At 43.3% G+C, this 17,114-nt stretch overlaps 1 protein-coding gene across 2 annotated transcripts in view; it reads right to left on the reverse strand.

Moving 5' to 3' along the window:
- The window catches only part of efr3bb (EFR3 homolog Bb (S. cerevisiae)), a 58,662-nt gene extending 43,875 nt beyond the window's left edge, over positions 1-14,787 (reverse strand). The window contains exons 1-2 of one of the 2 annotated variants that reach the window (XM_024405239.2): positions 14,548-14,787; positions 13,754-13,903 (exon numbers count right to left, since the gene is read on the reverse strand). In XM_024405239.2, coding sequence (XP_024261007.1) covers positions 13,754-13,760 — 7 coding nt within the window. In that variant the 5' untranslated portion in view covers positions 13,761-13,903; positions 14,548-14,787. Of the gene's footprint in view, positions 1-3,934; positions 4,301-13,753; positions 13,904-14,547 lie in introns of those variants that run through there. The other variant, XM_024405240.2, reaches the window with a different exon arrangement.
- Positions 14,788-17,114: the final 2,327 nt, after the last annotated feature.

A 17,114-nucleotide genomic window follows, 5' to 3' on the forward strand; every position in this document is an offset into this window, starting at 1 on the left:
AGTTCATTTTTGTTCTATTATCTGTATAACATAATATATTTTGGTCCAATAGGCCTGGCCCATTCCCACGTTCAAGGAGCTTTCCGTTTTGATTAGGTTTTGCCTAAAAACCTTTAGGCCTACGTATAATTATTATATATTTTTTTCCTTCCTCCGCATCTCTGCCCAGAAAAAGGGTGTTTAGCATCCCCAGTAGCTCTGCCAGTGTAGAGAGGATATTCTCCACTGCTTGCCTGCTCTCCAGACACCATTGCATGAGCATGATGCCACAGACTGGCCAAACTCATGTTTCTAAAGATGAATTCAAAAAAGGCACTAAGTCATTTTTTTGTTTAACTTGTATTTAATTCTAAGTCACAGCGTACAGTATATGCACAATTTATAGAATTATTTAATACAATGAAATGTTGTTTAAATGCTGTGCGCTTTAGGTCCCTACCAGCCTATTGTGTCGCACTCGCAAATGCTTCAATGTATTTGTTTGCAGGCTATAGCCTTGAAAGAATAGACAGACTATTTATTTTCGTTCTTTAGGCTCCCTGTCTGGCTCCTGACCAATTTAGAGTGTTTATATGCGGTTTAATATGACATGTAGCCAATTTGAAATGATGTTTGCTTCTTAAAAATGCTCACATGGTCTGGTGTGAAGTAATTGTGTGTGTGTGTGTGTGGCAGGCCCATGTCCTGAGAAGTATCGTGACCAAATGACATCACACACTCCCTACCTACTGTGCTCAGCACGCTTCACTGTAACCAGTGCATACTGCAAAGATAATCCAGCACATTATTGTATGCTACATGCACAGCAATCATATACACACTCTGTACTCTGCTCACCATGATGGTTAAAAGCAGGGAGCCTTCAGGGCCATTACATAAGGGGAGGGGGGGGTAGGGGAGGGGAGAGAGAGAGAGAGAGAGAGAGAGACACACACCACTTCTTGCTATTTTTATCAGCACAGAGAGCAACCAAACGTCACTAAATCTACAGCCCCACCCAGACACAGACCAAGTAGAGGAGAGTATAATGGTCTGTAGCTCCAGTCTCTGTTAAAGTCATTAATAGGAAATAGAGACAGAGTACCATTGAGTGCCACTCAGGCCACACACAGACACAGAAACACGAGAGCCTCCGTCACCGTTTGACATAGACTTCCGTGTGAATTTTGACATTAATCGATCAAAGTCTGCTGCTGGAAAAACTTGTGTTATGGCGTTACACCCACTGCTATATTGTGGATAAAGAGTTACTTGTCTAACAGAACACAGAGGGTGTTCGTTAATGGAAGTCTCAAATATAATCCAGTTAGAATTGGGAATTCCCCGGGGCAGCTGTTTATGTCCCTTTCTTTTTTCAATTTTTACTAATGACATGCCACTGACTTTGAGTAAAGCCAGAGTTTCTATGTATGCGGATGACTCAACACTATACACGTCAGCTACTACAGCGACTGAAATGACTGCAACACTCAAAGAGCTGCAGTTAGTTTCAGAGTGGGTGGCAAGGAATAAGTTAGCCCTAAATATTTCTAAAACTGAAAGCATTGTATTTGGAACAAACCTCACTAAACCCTTATACCTCAAATAAATAAATGTGGAAATTGAGCAAGTTCAGATGACTACACTGCTTGGAGTAACCCTAGATTGTAAACTGTTATGGTCAAAATATATTGATGCAGTAGTAGCTAAGATAGGGATAAGTCTGTCTATAATAAAGTGCTACTCTACCTTCTTAACAACACTATCAACAAGGCAGGTCCTACAGGCCCTAGATTTGTCGCACCTTGCCTACTGTTCAGTCGTGTGGACAGGTGACACAAAAAAAGGACTTAGCCAATTGCAATTGGCTCAGAACAGGGCAGCACGGCTGGCCCTTGGATGTTCACAGAGAGCTAATAATAATATGCATGTCAATCTCTCCTGGCTGAATGTTGCGGAGAGAATCTTCATCACTACTTTTATTTATGAGAGGTATTGACATGTTGAATGGGCCGAGCTGTCTGTCTAAACTACTGGCACACAACTCGGACACCATGCATACCCAACAAGAGGTCTTTTCACAGTCCCCAAGTCCAGAACAGACTATGGGAGGCACACAGGACTACATGGAACTCTATTCCACATCAAGTAACTGACGCAAGCAGTACATTTAGATATTTTAAAAAACCTAATGGAACAGAGGGGACTGTGAAGCAACACAAACATTGGAGCACACACACACGCACACATGGGTTTAGTGCTGTAGATGTGGTGGAGTAGGGGCCTGAGGGCACCCAGTGTGTTGTGAAATCTGTGAACGCATTGTAATGTTTTTAAAATGGTATAAACTGCCTTAATTGTGCTGGACCCCAGTAAGAGTAGCTGCTGCTTTGGTAGCAGCTAATGGGGATCCATAATAAATGCAACATACTATCACTAGCAGACATTTCCACAGCCAAACACACACCCACCCCGATCGTAAAGAAGATCACGGAACATACTGCACACCTCCAATTCATTGAACGTGTCAAATGCTGTGTGGGTGAGAGAAAACATGCTGGATGAGCACAGCTAAACACGACACAATATCATTAGGCTATATGTACGTCATTCATCATACCTCAGTTAAACTATGTACCTTCGGACCTACATGAACATGATCCATACAGATCTATAGTGTACAGTAATGCACTGAACTGAATGTGAGCTCAGACTCGGCATGTGGCATTAATACCACAGCTGAATGAATGGCAGCATATTGAAGCACTATTGGAAAGAATGAAAAACATCCTGTATTAGCTAAATTAACAGTGGATAGCCATTCATTTAGCTAATGGACCAACATCAATACAGTGATTTATCTCAATAAACAACAGCCTCCTGGAACATAACAACCTCCACACACACGTCAATAGCCAGTGTGTGTGGTTGAACGGCAAAATGATATATTAGCAGTACAGCTAGTAGGGCATGGAAATTGCCAGGGACCTAAAGATTCGATATTATCATGATACGATATGTATCGCAATTCGGTACTGCGATTTTATTGCGATTCGATGTTCCAAACACATTGCTCACCATGTCTGTTGCCAAGGGACAAGAGAGCATGAGAAAACAAGTTGTATTCATCAGTCAGGGAAATACATAAAAGTGCAAACTATTTAAAAAGAAGATGGAGAACAAGCTCTAGGATGAATAATACCAGAGTTTTGGCGCAGATACAGCAGACTAGCACTAATATACATATATATTTAAATATTTTTTTATTTGATTTTTTAAAATCAATACTTGGAGTCAAAGTACCAATATAATATTGTCCAAAAAGAATATTGCGATAGGTAACTATGCATTTTTTCCCTGATCGTTCAACAGGGTTGACTGTGTTAGGCTATTACACACACACGTATTAGGCTAGTGCATTAAGAGTGTGTATCACACACATGTATTAGGCTAGTGCATTAAGAGTGTGTATCACACACATGTATTAGTCTAGAGCAATAAGAGTGTGTATCACACACATGTATTAGGCTAATGCAATAAGAGTGTGTATTACACACACATATTGATGTGCCCACACAAACATGTCAATATACCATAGAGGACCAGCAGACGTATACAACTTCAGGGACAGTATAAGAAGACGACGATAAGCAGCAACTTACATAGTTCACCTAGAACGTACATGATCAGACACAGCTGGACACCTCTTCAGTACCACCACAACACTACAGTTAACGCTATTAGAGTACCATATTTTATACGGTTCCATATACATACTAGTCTACATTCATAAAATATCATACAGACTGTCCAGAGCAGTGACCATCACTGTGAAGATAAGAAACCATGGATTTTAGAGAATGTAGGAAAACTGGCTCAATGGAGGATGATTTACATTGCGCAGGAGCACACACACACACACACAGAGAGAGAAAAGGATACTTAGCATTCTTACCATACATCGATCACGATGCTGACGCGTTTCACTATCTGCCTGCAGCTTCTCTGATGCGGTCACGGATAGTCACACGCACACACACACACACACACTGCTGTGCAAACAAGACACCGAAAAATACACACACACAGTGTTCTTTGGGATTAATACATATGTGCACGGTCATATACACACACAGTCTTGTAGGCACACAAGCTTGCTCCCTGCAATAAAAATGCACACACACACATACGCACGCATGTACGAGAAGGCTGACAGACAGCATCAGCGAGAAGCATGTTGCGATGACCTTGGATTTTCCCGTTTGCGCTCCCAATCGCTCAGTCTCAAGAGAATGACGCTGATTCACACACACACACACACACACACACACGCACCTCCCATCCAATCACAACTCACACACAAGAGAGGGAAAGAGAGAGAGAGGGGTGGGGGGGACAGCTCTGCACCTACAGGGGCTGTGAGGAAGAAACCCTCCACCCACTCACTCTTCAGCTCCCTTGCTCTCCCTCGCTCCCGCTCTCCACCCTCTGCCTGCATCACCCCCCAATCCACCATCAGTCTTCCCATTTCCTCATTTACAGAAACCCAGCATAAAACCCCAAAGAGCAAGCAATGCAAATGTAGAAGCAACGCAGATAGTCTATTATTGAACATGCAACTCCTGTAATGATGCCGCTAATAAAACGTCCTTTTCAAATATTTACCAAAACGCAAATCTCAGGAAAACACAGTTGTAAACAGTACACCTAATGCGAGCAGTTCTGGGATAGAGATGAACATCTCCATTAGAAAATCCCTTAGGGATCTCATAGCAACAATTAGGATGGGTTGCTAATATGACTAGGATTGTGCCTTTGGCTTCTTGACAACGTAAGAACGTTTATATGAAAACCAATCAATTCTATTTTTAGAATAATTGCTTCCATGTTTCTATGGTTGGATTTTGACTAGACTACTTTGAAGCAAGGTAAGACAGGCCTCATAATTTGAAGTAAAGTAAAGAGTTCAGGTTTCAGACAATTATACTGCCTCAAGCTGACATTGTAGTGGTTGGTGATGCGCTGACTGCCTGCCTATCATTGTCTATAACCCATGGCGCTCTTTAATTAGGAGTTCAGATAGAGAAATAAAAATAGTAGCACTTTTTAAATTGTGGCCATCAAAACAGTAAACACAGGATTGCATTTAGAATTGTTATTTGTTGCGCATTGACTGGGCTTATAAAAGCACGTTTCACTCAATTACCAGCTTTTTGAGGAGCTACTCTCACGCTGTCTGACATGTGGTAGGCTATTCCGCTCCTCAAACTAGGCTCTGCATGCTGTGCGTGTGTGATTAACAAAATACATGAAGACTAGGGATGCACGATATATCGGTGAAAATGTCGAAATCGGATGATATTAGCTAAAAATGCCAACATCAGTATCGGCCGATGTCAAGTTTAATGCCCCGATGTGCAAAACCAATGTCAAAGCTGACGTGCATACCTATATAACGGCACATAAAATTTTGCGCTGTGTGTGCAACACAGCATTCCTAACCTAGCCCACAATGTCTGCTGTGTGGATCGAGCAGTCAACAAGTCGAGGGGTCATTTGAAAGAGGAACACAATTTGGTGAAATCGATTAAAGCCAAGATAATGGAATACATTGCGCTTGACAATCTACCGTTCTCTGTCGTGGGTGATGTTGGCTTTCACCGACTGGTCGAGCACCGGTACACACCACCAAGTGCGCTGTTTCAGATGTTGCCCTACCGGAGTTACACAGTAATAGCATCACTGCTATTAGCTTCATGACATACGGTGGGGTGGGAAAGTATTTAGTCAGCCACCAATTGTGCAAGTTCTCCCACTTAAAAAGATGAGAGGCCTGTAATTATCATCATAGGTACACTTCAACTATGACAGACAAAATGAGAAAAAAAATCCAGAAAATCACATTGTAGGATTTTTAATGAATTTATTTGCAAATTATGGTGGAAAATAAGTATTTGGTCAATAATAAAAGTTTCTCAATACTTTGTTATATACCCTTTGTTGGCAATGACAGAGGTCAAACGTTTTCTGTAAATCTTCACAAGGTTTTCACACACTGTTGCTGGTATTTTGGCCCATTCCTCCATGCAGATCTCCTCTAGAGCAGTGATGTTTTGGGGCTGTTGCTGGGCAACACAGACTTTCAACTCACTCCAAAGATTTTCTATGGGGTTGAGATCTGGAGACTGGCTAGGGCCACTCAAAATCAAATCAAATCAAATTTTATTTGTCACATACACATGGTTAGCAGATGTTAATGCGAGTGTAGCGAAATGCTTGTGCTTCTAGTTCCGACAATGCAGTAATAACGAGCAAGTAATCTAACTAACAATTCCAAAAAAAACTACTGTCATACACAGTGTAAGGGGATAAAGAATATGTACATAAGGATATATGAATGAGTGATGGTACAGAGCAGCATAGGCAAGATACAGTAGATGATATCGAGTACAGTATATACATATGAGATAAGTATGTAAACCAAGTGGCATAGTTAAAGTGGCTAGTGATACATGTATTACATAAGGATGCAGTCGATGATATAGAGTACAGTATCAACGTATGCATATGAGATGAACAATGTAGGGTAAGTAACATTATATAAGGTAGCATTGTTTAAAGTGGCTAGTGATATATTTACATCATTTCCCATCAATTCCCATGATTAAAGTGGCTGGAGTAGAGTCAGTGTCATTGACAGTGTGTTGGCAGTAGCCACTCAATGTTAGTGGTGGCTGTTTAACAGTCTGATGGCCTTGAGATAGAAGCTGTTTTTCAGTCTCTCGGTCCCAGCTTTGATGCACCTGTACTGACCTCGCCTTCTGGATGGCAGCGGGGTGAACAGGCAGTGGCTCGGGTGGTTGATGTCCTTGATGATCTTTATGGCCTTCCTGTAGCATCGGGTGGTGTAGGTGTCCTGGAGGGCAGGTAGTTTGCCCCCGGTGATGCGTTGTGCAGACCTCACTACCCTCTGGAGAGCCTTACGGTTGAGGGCGGTGCAGTTGCCATACCAGGCGGTGATACAGCCCGCCAGGATGCTCTCGATTGTGCATCTGTAGAAGTTTGTGAGTGCTTTTGGTGACAAGCCGAATTTCTTCAGCCTCCTGAGGTTGAAGAGGCGCTGCTGCGCCTTCCTCACGATGCTGTCTGTGTGAGTGGACCAATTCAGTTTGTCTGTGATGTGTATGCCGAGGAACTTAAAACTTGCTACCCTCTCCACTACTGTTCCATCGATGTGGATGGGGGTGTTCCCTCTGCTGTTTCCTGAAGTCCACAATCATCTCCTTAGTTTTGTTGACGTTGAGTGTGAGGTTATTTTCCTGACACCACACTCCGAGGGCCCTCACCTCCTCCCTGTAGGCCGTCTCGTCGTTGTTGGTAATCAAGCCTACCACTCTTGTGTCGTCCGCAAACTTGATGATTGAGTTGGAGGCGTGCATGGCCACGCAGTCGTGGGTGAACAGGGAGTACAGGAGAGGGCTCAGAACGCACCCTTGTGGGGCCCCAGTGTTGAGGATCAGCGGGGAGGAGATGTTGTTGCCTACCCTCACCACCTGGGGGCGGCCCGTCAGGAAGTCCATACCCAGTTGCACAGGGCGGGGTCGAGACCCAGGGTCTCGAGCTTGATGACGAGCTTGGAGGGTACTATGGTGTTGAATGCCGAGCTGTAGTCGATGAACAGCATTCTCACATAGGTATTCCTCTTGTCCAGATGGGTTAGGGCAGTGTGCAGTGTGGTTGAGATTGCATCGTCTGTGGACCTATTTGGGCGGTAAGCAAATTGGAGTGGGTCAAGGGTGTCAGGTAGGGTGGAGGTGATATGGTCCTTGACTAGTCTCTCAAAGCACTTCATGATGACGGATGTGAGTGCTACGGGGCGGTAGTCGTTTAGCTCAGTTACCTTAGCTTTCTTGGGAACAGGAACAATGGTGGCCCTCTTGAAGCATGTGGGAACAGCAGACTGGTATAGGGATTGATTGAATATGTCCGTAAACACACCGGCCAGCTGGTCTGCGCATGCTCTGAGGGCGCGGCTGGGGATGCCGTCTGGGTCTGCAGCCTTGCGAGGGTTAACACGTTTAAATGTCTTACTCACTTCGGCTGCAGTGAAGGAGAGACCGCATGTTTCCGTTGCAGGCCGTGTCAGTGGCACTGTATTGTCCTCAAAGCGGGCAAAAAAGTTATTTAGTCTGCCTGGGAGCAAGACATCCTGGTCCGTGACTGGGCTGGGTTTCTTCCTGTAGTCCGTGATTGACTGTAGACCCTGCCACATACCTCTTGTGTCTGAGCCGTTGAATTGAGATTCTACTTTGTCTCTGTACTGGCGCTTAGCTTGTTTGATAGCCTTGCGGAGGGAATAGCTGCACTGTTTGTATTCAGTCATGTTACCAGACACCTTGCCCTGATTAAAAGCAGTGGTTCGTGCCTTCAGTTTCACACGAATGCTGCCATCAATCCACGGTTTCTGGTTAGGGAATGTTTTAACCGTTGCTATGGGAACGACATCTTCAACGCACGTTCTAATGAACTTGCACACCGTATCAGCGTATTCGTCAATGTTGTTGTCTGACGCAATACGAAACATCTCCCAGTCCACGTGATGGAAGCAGTCTTGGAGTGTGGAGTCAGCTTGGTCGGACCAGCGTTGGACAGACCTCAGCGTGGGAGCTTCTTGTTTTAGTTTCTGTCTGTAGGCAGGGATCAACAAAATGGAGTCGTGGTCAGCTTTTCCGAAAGGGGGGCGGGGCAGGGCCTTATATGCGTCACGGAAGTTAGAGTAACAATGATCCAGGGTCTTTCCACCCCTGGTTGCGCAATCGATATGCTGATAAAATTTAGGGAGTCTTGTTTTCAGATTAGCCTTGTTAAAATCCCCAGCTACAATGAATGCAGCCTCCGGATAAATCGTTTCCAGTTTGCAGAGAGTTAAATAAAGTTCGTTCAGAGCCATCGATGTGTCTGCTTGGGGGGGGATATATACGGCTGTGATTATAATCGAAGAGAATTCTCTTGGTAGATAATGCGGTCTACATTTGATTGTGAGGAATTCTAAATCAGGTGAACAGAAGGATTTGAGTTCCTGTATGTTTCTTTCATCACACCATGTCACGTTGGCCATAAGGCATACGCCCCCGCCCGTCTTCTTACCAGAAAGATGTTTGTTTCTGTCGGCGCGATGCGTGGAGAAACCCGCTGGCTGCACCGCTTCGGATTGCGTCTCTCCAGTTAGCCATGTTTCCGTGAAGCAAAGAACGTTACAGTCTCTGATGTCCCTCTGGAATGCTACCCTTGCTCGGATTTCATCAACCTTGTTGTCAAGAGACTGGACATTGGCAAGAAGAATGCTAGGGAGTGGTGCACGATGTGCCCGTCTCCGGAGTCTGACCAGAAGACCGCTTCGTTTCCCTCTTTTTCTGAGTCGTTTTTTTTTTGGTCGCTGCATGTGATCCACTCGGTTACACTGGTTGTAAGGCAGAACACAGGATCCGCATCGCGAAAAACATATTCTTGGTCGTACTGATGGTGAGTTGACGCTGATCTTATATTCAGTAGTTCTTCTCGGCTGTATGTAAAGAAACCTAAGATGACCCGGGGTACTAATGTAAGAAATAACACGTAAAAAAACTGCATAGTTTCCTAGGAACGCGAAGCGAGGCGGCCATCTCTGTCGGCGCCGGAAGTACAATGCTTCTTATGAAGCCACTCCTTCGTTGCCCGGGCAGTGTGTTTGGGATCATTGTCATGCTGAATGACCCAGCCACGGTTCATCTTCAATGCCCTTGCTGATGGAAGGAGGTTTTCACTCAAATCTCACGATACATGGCCCCATTCATTCTTTCCTTTACACGGATCAGTCATCCTGGTCCCTTTGCAGAAAAACAGCCCCAAAGCATGATGTTTCCACCCCCATGCTTCACAGTAGGTATGGTGCTCTTTGGATGCAACTCAGCATTCTTTGTCCTCCAAACACGACGAGTTGAGTTTTTACCAAAAAGTTATATTTTGGTTTCATCTGGCCATATGACATTCTCCCAATCTTCGTCTGGATCATCCAAATGCTCTCTAGCAAACTTCAGACGGGCCTGGACATGTACTGGCTTAAGCAGGGGGACACGTCTGGCACTGCCCCACTGCCCCAACTCCCCAACTGAGTCCCTGGCGGCGTAGTGTGTTACTGATGGTAGGCTTTGTTACTTTGGTCCCAGCTCTCTGCAGGTCATTCACTAGGTCCCCCCCATGTGGTTCTGGGATTTTTGCTCACCGTTCTTGTGATCATTTTGACCCCACGGGGTGAGATCTTGCGTGGAGCCCCAGATCGAGGGAGATTATCAGTGGTCTTGTATGTCTTCCATTTCCTAATAATTGCTCCCACAGTTGATTCCTTCAAACCAAGCTGCTTACCTATTGCAGATTCAGTCTTCCCAGCCTGGTGCAGGTCTACAATTTTGTTTCTGGTGTCCTTTGACAGCTCTTTGGTCTTGGCCATAGTGGAGTTTGGAGTGTGACTGTTTGAGGTTATGGACAGGTGTCTTTTATACTGATAACAAGTTCAAACAAGTGCCATTTATACAGGTAATGAGTGGAGGACAGAGGAGCCTCTTAAAGAAGAAGTTATAGGTCTGTGAGAGCCAGAAATCTTGCTTGTTTGTAGGTGACCAAATACTTATTTTCCACCATAATTTGCAAATAAAATTCATTTAAAAAATCCTACAATGTGATTTTCAGGATTTTTTTTCTCATTTTGTCTGTCATAGTTGAAGTGTACCTATGATGAAAATTACATGCCTCATCTTTTTAAGTGGGAGAACTTGCAATTGGTGGCTGACTAAATACTTTTTTGCCCCACTGTACATACTAAGGAATTCCATTTGGGTTTTTGCGTGTCAAAAAATAAACAGTAGCACTGTCAAAGCTGTACAAAAAAAGTCTGCAAAAAAGCAACACCGGCCACAAACGATGTGTTTATAATACTGCGTTGGTAAAAAAGCATAATTTGTTTGACCGCAACTCCTGGGGTAGCTAGCTTTAGCTTGGTACCTAGCTAGCACCAATATAACCAGCCTGAAAACAATGACCAGTAGAACCTGCAGTCATTTTCATTATTCTTAGCAATGATTTAAGAATCCTGCAATGATTTAGGAATACGTAAATACCAACAAAATGACTTTTTCGTCAGTGTGGTGTAACCTTAATTTAACTAGGCAAGTCAGTTAAGAACAAATTCCTATTTACAATGATGGCCCGGACGAAGCTGGGCCAATTGTGCGCCGCACTATGGGACTCCCAATCACGGCCGGATGTGATACAGCCTGGATTCAAACCAGGGACTGTAGTGACGCCTCTTGCACTGAGATGCAGTGCCTTAGACCGCTGGGTCCGTGTGTGTGTGTTAACTATACTAGAATGCTTAAAAGGCCATTCAAATTGTGAATAGCGGTATCGTTTTTTTTGGCAAGGCTATCGGTCAAAAACGTCATATTGGTGCATCACTAATGAGGACTAATGAAAATACACATTCGCCAATTTAATTCCACTAAATTATGAAAATTAACCTATAGACCGATAAGCATGACCAATCAAAATGTATTTTGGGCGGTTAACCGATTAACATGCTTTTTACATTTATATCACAAACCATTTTTTTAAAAATCAACATGATGAAAGTGGCCATTTTAAGCCTTTGAAGACCTACAGCATAGTCCTTATAGTGTGCCCTCAAATATGGAGTGTCTAGATTCTGAAATACTAATTTTCAAATACATTTGTATGAATGTCTCAAAACGACCCTTTTTGATATTTTTTTTACATTATATTGTTTGAAACAATATACTCTTCAGACACACAACATTTCCAGAGTTGCTCTCTGGTTCTTTTAATGATATGACCCATTTTTCTTTTACATAGAAATGTATATTATAGGTTATAAACCAATCACAGCCCTGCTTTAGGATTGTACATTCAGCAAACCACCAGCACAGGGAGTTCCCTTTGAATCCATTTACCATTCACTGTGTTGGTGGTGCTCATAAAATGGATCAGAACTTCAAAATTGGCAGAGCACCCACTATGGAAATGTGATGTACTTGTAGAGTATACTGTTCCAAACAATACGTCTTAAGATGAACAGATTCAAAACGGGTAATTGAGATATTAATATTGTACTTGATCTTTTTTTTTAACTGCACAGGTAAACAAGTGTGAGTGTGGAAAAATGCTGAGCCACAGTGAAACAAAAAGACAGTTGTAGGAAGAGAGAAGTGGGAAGAAACTAGAGGAACAGAGAAACAGACACAGAGAGTGAGAGGTGGAGATGGGACCTCTTACCCCTGCCAACGCGATGATCCAGGAGGAAACGACAGTCCAGTGTCAGCCTCCGAGAGGCCGGGACATCGGGCACAGGCAGGGGCATGGTGGGTACACACACACACACCGGCTCACACACACTCAAGCACACAGCTAGTCTCTCACACACAGAAGCAAATTCTCGCACAAAAACACACACTGATACGCTGGAACACATACAAACACATAGGCTAGGCTATATAAAATCAAGTTCCAATGACAAGACAAAAAAATTACTCTCTAGTCTTGCATACAAATCAGTTCTGTCGTAAATCTACACAACCGCTCAGAGCCTCAAACAAGCCTGTAGTGTCACTGACAACACTAACTAAAGACTGTTCATTTCTTAACACAGAAACACACATATCCATAACCCACCTTGTCAAATCCTTAACACATGGATTGACCACTAACACGCCCTTCACACATACGCACCAGCTTAAACCTCAGCAACAAAACACCACACACACACACCCTCCATACAGCTCCAACCAATGTGAAGAATTTCACAGACACACACTCACACAGCCCTTATGGCCTCTGCCGAAGACAACTTGTGTCTCCCTCAGAGTCTCTGTCCTGTGTTTCTTCTTCAGCTAGTGGAGGAGCTAACAGAGAACAGCCTGGGTGCCTTGGCTTTCAGTGCACTATGAGATTAGCGATTAGCCCCTTCTATAGCTGCTCTGCCTCCCTTTCTATCCCTCTCTCATTAATAAACATCTCACTAACACAATGGGCTTCACTATCCACCCTCTGTCTCTCTGTGTGAGAAAGAGAGAGAGGGAGGGAGAGAGAGAACAAGCTGCATTGCTTGCTATTTGGAGTTTTAGGATGGGTTTCTGTACAGCACTGTGACATCTGCTGATTAAAAAAAAATGAGGCCCTTTTTACATTTAACTAGGCAAGTCAGTTAAGAACAAATTATTATTTACAATGACGGCCTACAGGGGAAAAGTGGGTTAACTGCCTTGTTCAGGGACAGAACGACATAATTTTTACCTTGTCAGCTTGGGGATTCGAACTAGCAACCTTTTGGTTGGCCCAATGCTCTAACCACTGGGCTACCTGCCGCCCCTCTAATAAATACATTTGATTGACTGATCAGAGAGGCAGCCTTTCAGCTACTTGGCGAGAGGTTTGCCAGCAGACACCAACGCTGGGGAAACGTCTGGAAACGTATATTTTCATACACTGAACCTGGACACACTCAAGACACAAATACATACACACTAGTACACAGACAACCTATCACATAAGAGGGACAGGGGCACCTCCTTGAGTGATTCACTGAAGACTTTGATTAAGCAGCTCAGGGACTTTTCAGCCTCTGCAGCAGTTCAGCTTAGAAATGACCTCCACTGCATTCAGTATGCATAACCCTCTTGTGTACTACAGTATTAAAGCTATTGGGGAAATTGCAGATATTGCTTACCTGTCATATTCAATATTCGTCACCAGGCGTCGTTGTTCTCTACGAGCTGGTTCTGTCTAATCCAGTGTAGAGGTTTAGTTGGGAGAGACCCCCAAAGTAATGCTTTTCCGGGGGCAGACACAAAAGGAAAACCGCAGGATATCCTTAGGCCTGTGAAAAATGTTGTTAGGTTAGCTTGTAGCTAGGTTGTACAGTTGGCACATTAGGCAACTACTGGAAGGAAATTATTGTTAAACATTGGCTAGATGACAATCTGCCTTCTCTGTCTGTTCATAGGCTGTTTATACATGCAAATTCTCACTGATGAACTGTCAGCTAAGCTAGCTAACTGGTAACGTTAACCCATGTGTAGCTAGCTAGCATTTTAACAAGTAGGCTGGCCAGCTATCTAGATTATGATTAACTATAACCAACCACTTTATTGGCTAGCTATCTGACAGCATATTCGCTTGCAAAACAATTCAACGTGAGATAGCTAACATATATTGACACATACGCTAGCTAGATGCTGCTGCTAGCCATCATTTGTCAGTTAGCTAATAATTTCCCCTCTTAACACCAAGTAACTAGTTAATATCAAAGACAGTACAGTAGGTTTGGAAACTCTGCTAATATTGTTAACGTCAATTTGCAAGCACCACGTTATTTTAGCAGTAGTTTGCTTAGCTTGCCACAACAACAGCATTCACACATTTGGTTAGCTAGTTAATAACGTTAGCTCGAGCTGGCTCATTGAATCACTCAAAGACAACTACAATTGTGAATGAAGAAGTGGTCGTAAAAAACGCTCTTACCGTGGGTTGACTTGAGATCATGAAATTGATGATTCGAAAAGTATTCCGAAAAGTATCCCTAACTTGCTGTCCAGCTGCGTTGTCTATCTTGCTAGCTAGCTACCGTCTTAAACCCCCCGTAGCCTGAATTTGAAGAAGGGTCCACCCAGTTCATCGTGTCAAAGTGTTCAGTCGGATTCTGTCCCGTCCTTTCCCCAAAACGCTACGCACGCTCGAGCTTACTGTGCAAGAACAACGTGCACTTATTGGAGCAGTATCCTCGACATTCTTGACAGATGTTTTGAAGCCATAAATGGCTTTTTACAACAAAAGTGTAAGCTACATTGATAATAATGTAGATATTTAGCTAGCTGTATTATCCTGCAGCCTAACTAAGCATATTATTCGTTAGCTTTTTCTTGAACTTCTATAATTGTCTATCATAATATTTAGGATAAGAAACATGCAATTGCTTTAGTTAATCTAATATGTATTTGGGCTGAACCAATAAAATGTGTATATGTCTGACTATGGAATGAATACTGAAGTACTGTATCTTCACTGGACCTTGGATGATGCACCACCTCACTAACGGTACCTTGATTGTTATTCCAGCTGGGGGCAGAAGTGGGTTCATCTGCTGCTACTGCTGCTACTGCCCTCTGCTTCTTCTTCTTTCGCTTAATAGCGTTTGCAACAATTATACCTGCAGTACAGGTGGATAATAAGGATCCAAAAAGGAAAAAAATGCGGGGTAAAAATATCGAATACATTTTTTAAAAGTCCATACAAACTATCAGTAACGAAATGTTAATTCATCTAAATCAGCCTGCTTTTCAGTTTTAATCAGGTCCCTACACAGGCTCAGGATCCTGGGATGGCGGGTGTAATGTTTGTGTTTTGGAGAAAATTACAGGGAGTAATTACCTGGAGACGGGAGTACAGTTTATTGTCGTTTAGTAAGAACATTTCTTGCCCTACAGCTCCCGGGCCAATAGCGCGCATGTGCACTTCTATTAGGCGTTGTAACATAATACTGCCTTAATACATTACTGCTTAGTAACAGCATAGTAACTAATATAACAGATGTAGATAACCAATACTACACTCCTCCCCCATAGCTTTTAACTTCCAGAGAACAAGGGAAATACATTAGGGAAATACTAATGCAATATCTGAACAATGCATTCATAAGCATTTCTCAACTACTGGGTTGAAGCAGATTTTCCAGAGCCCAGCACAAATCCAGGGGATTATTCTACCCGGAAGATGGATTGTGTACTAATAACTAGCCCAGGTAATGTCCTTTTTCTTTCATTTTATTAAAATGAAGGTTCAATTTAAAAAAAATTAAAAGTGTTTGTTTGTTTTACTGTTCGTTACCTCCTGAAATAGCTCAATTCACAGGTCAAGCTTTTGAGGTGCCCTTCACTGTCGAACAGGATATCTCCGCTCCTCCTGGGCTTCCGGTGGTGGGCCAGGTTCGGGTGGAAGGTCAGGCTCTGTCTCCCCCGTATGTCCACAGTCAGGAGAATAGTCCTGGGGGGTCATTGTTGTTCTTGTTCTCTCGGCATGTCTCTGCTAGGGCGATGGACCATAGCAGATGATCCACATGAACGTTGACATGGCGATGATCAACTTGGACTTGGTAAGTCAAGGGTCCTCTGCGTTGCAAGATTCCACAGGCACTCCAAATCAAATCAAATCAAATTTTATTTGTCACATACACATGGTTAGCAGATGTTAATGCGAGTGTAGCGAAATGCTTGTGCTTCTAGTTCCGACAATGCAGTAATAACGAACAAGTAATCTAACTAACAATTCCAAAAAAAAACTAGTCTTATACACAGTGTAAGGGGATAAAGAATATGTACATAAGGATATATGAATGAGTGATGGTACAGAGCAGCATAGGCAAGATACAGTAGATGATATCGAGTACAGTATATACATATGAGATGAGTATGTAAACCAAGTGGCATAGTTAAAGTGGCTAGTGATACATGTATTACATAAGGATGCAGTCGATGATATAGAGTACAGTATCTACGTATGCATATGAGATGAATAATGTAGGGTAAGTAACATTATATAAGGTAGCATTGTTTAAAGTGGCTAGTGATATATTTACATCATTTCCCATCAATTCCCATGATTAAAGTGGCTGGAGTAGAGTCAGTGTCATTGACAGTGTGTTGGCAGTAGCCACTCAATGTTAGTGGTGGCTGTTTAACAGTCTGATGGCCTTGAGATAGAAGCTGTTTTTCAGTCTCTCGGTCCCGGCTTTGATGCACCTGTACTGACCTCGCCTTCTGGATGACAGCGGGGTGAACAGGCAGTGGCTCGGGTGGTTGATGTCCTTGATGATCTTTATGGCCTTCCTGTAGCATCGGGTGGTGTAGGTGTCCTGGAGGGCAGGTAGTTTGCCCCCGGTGATGCGTTGTGCAGACCTCACTACCCTCTGGAGAGCCTTACGGTTGAGGGCGGTGCAGTTGCCATACCAGGCGGTGATACAGCCCGCCAGGATGCTCTCGATTGTGCATCTGTAGAAGTTTGTGAGTGCTTTTGGTGACAAGCCGAATTTCTTC

This window comes from Oncorhynchus tshawytscha, linkage group LG18 (assembly GCF_018296145.1).
Source record: "Oncorhynchus tshawytscha isolate Ot180627B linkage group LG18, Otsh_v2.0, whole genome shotgun sequence".
Classification (NCBI taxonomy): domain Eukaryota; kingdom Metazoa; phylum Chordata; class Actinopteri; order Salmoniformes; family Salmonidae; genus Oncorhynchus; species Oncorhynchus tshawytscha.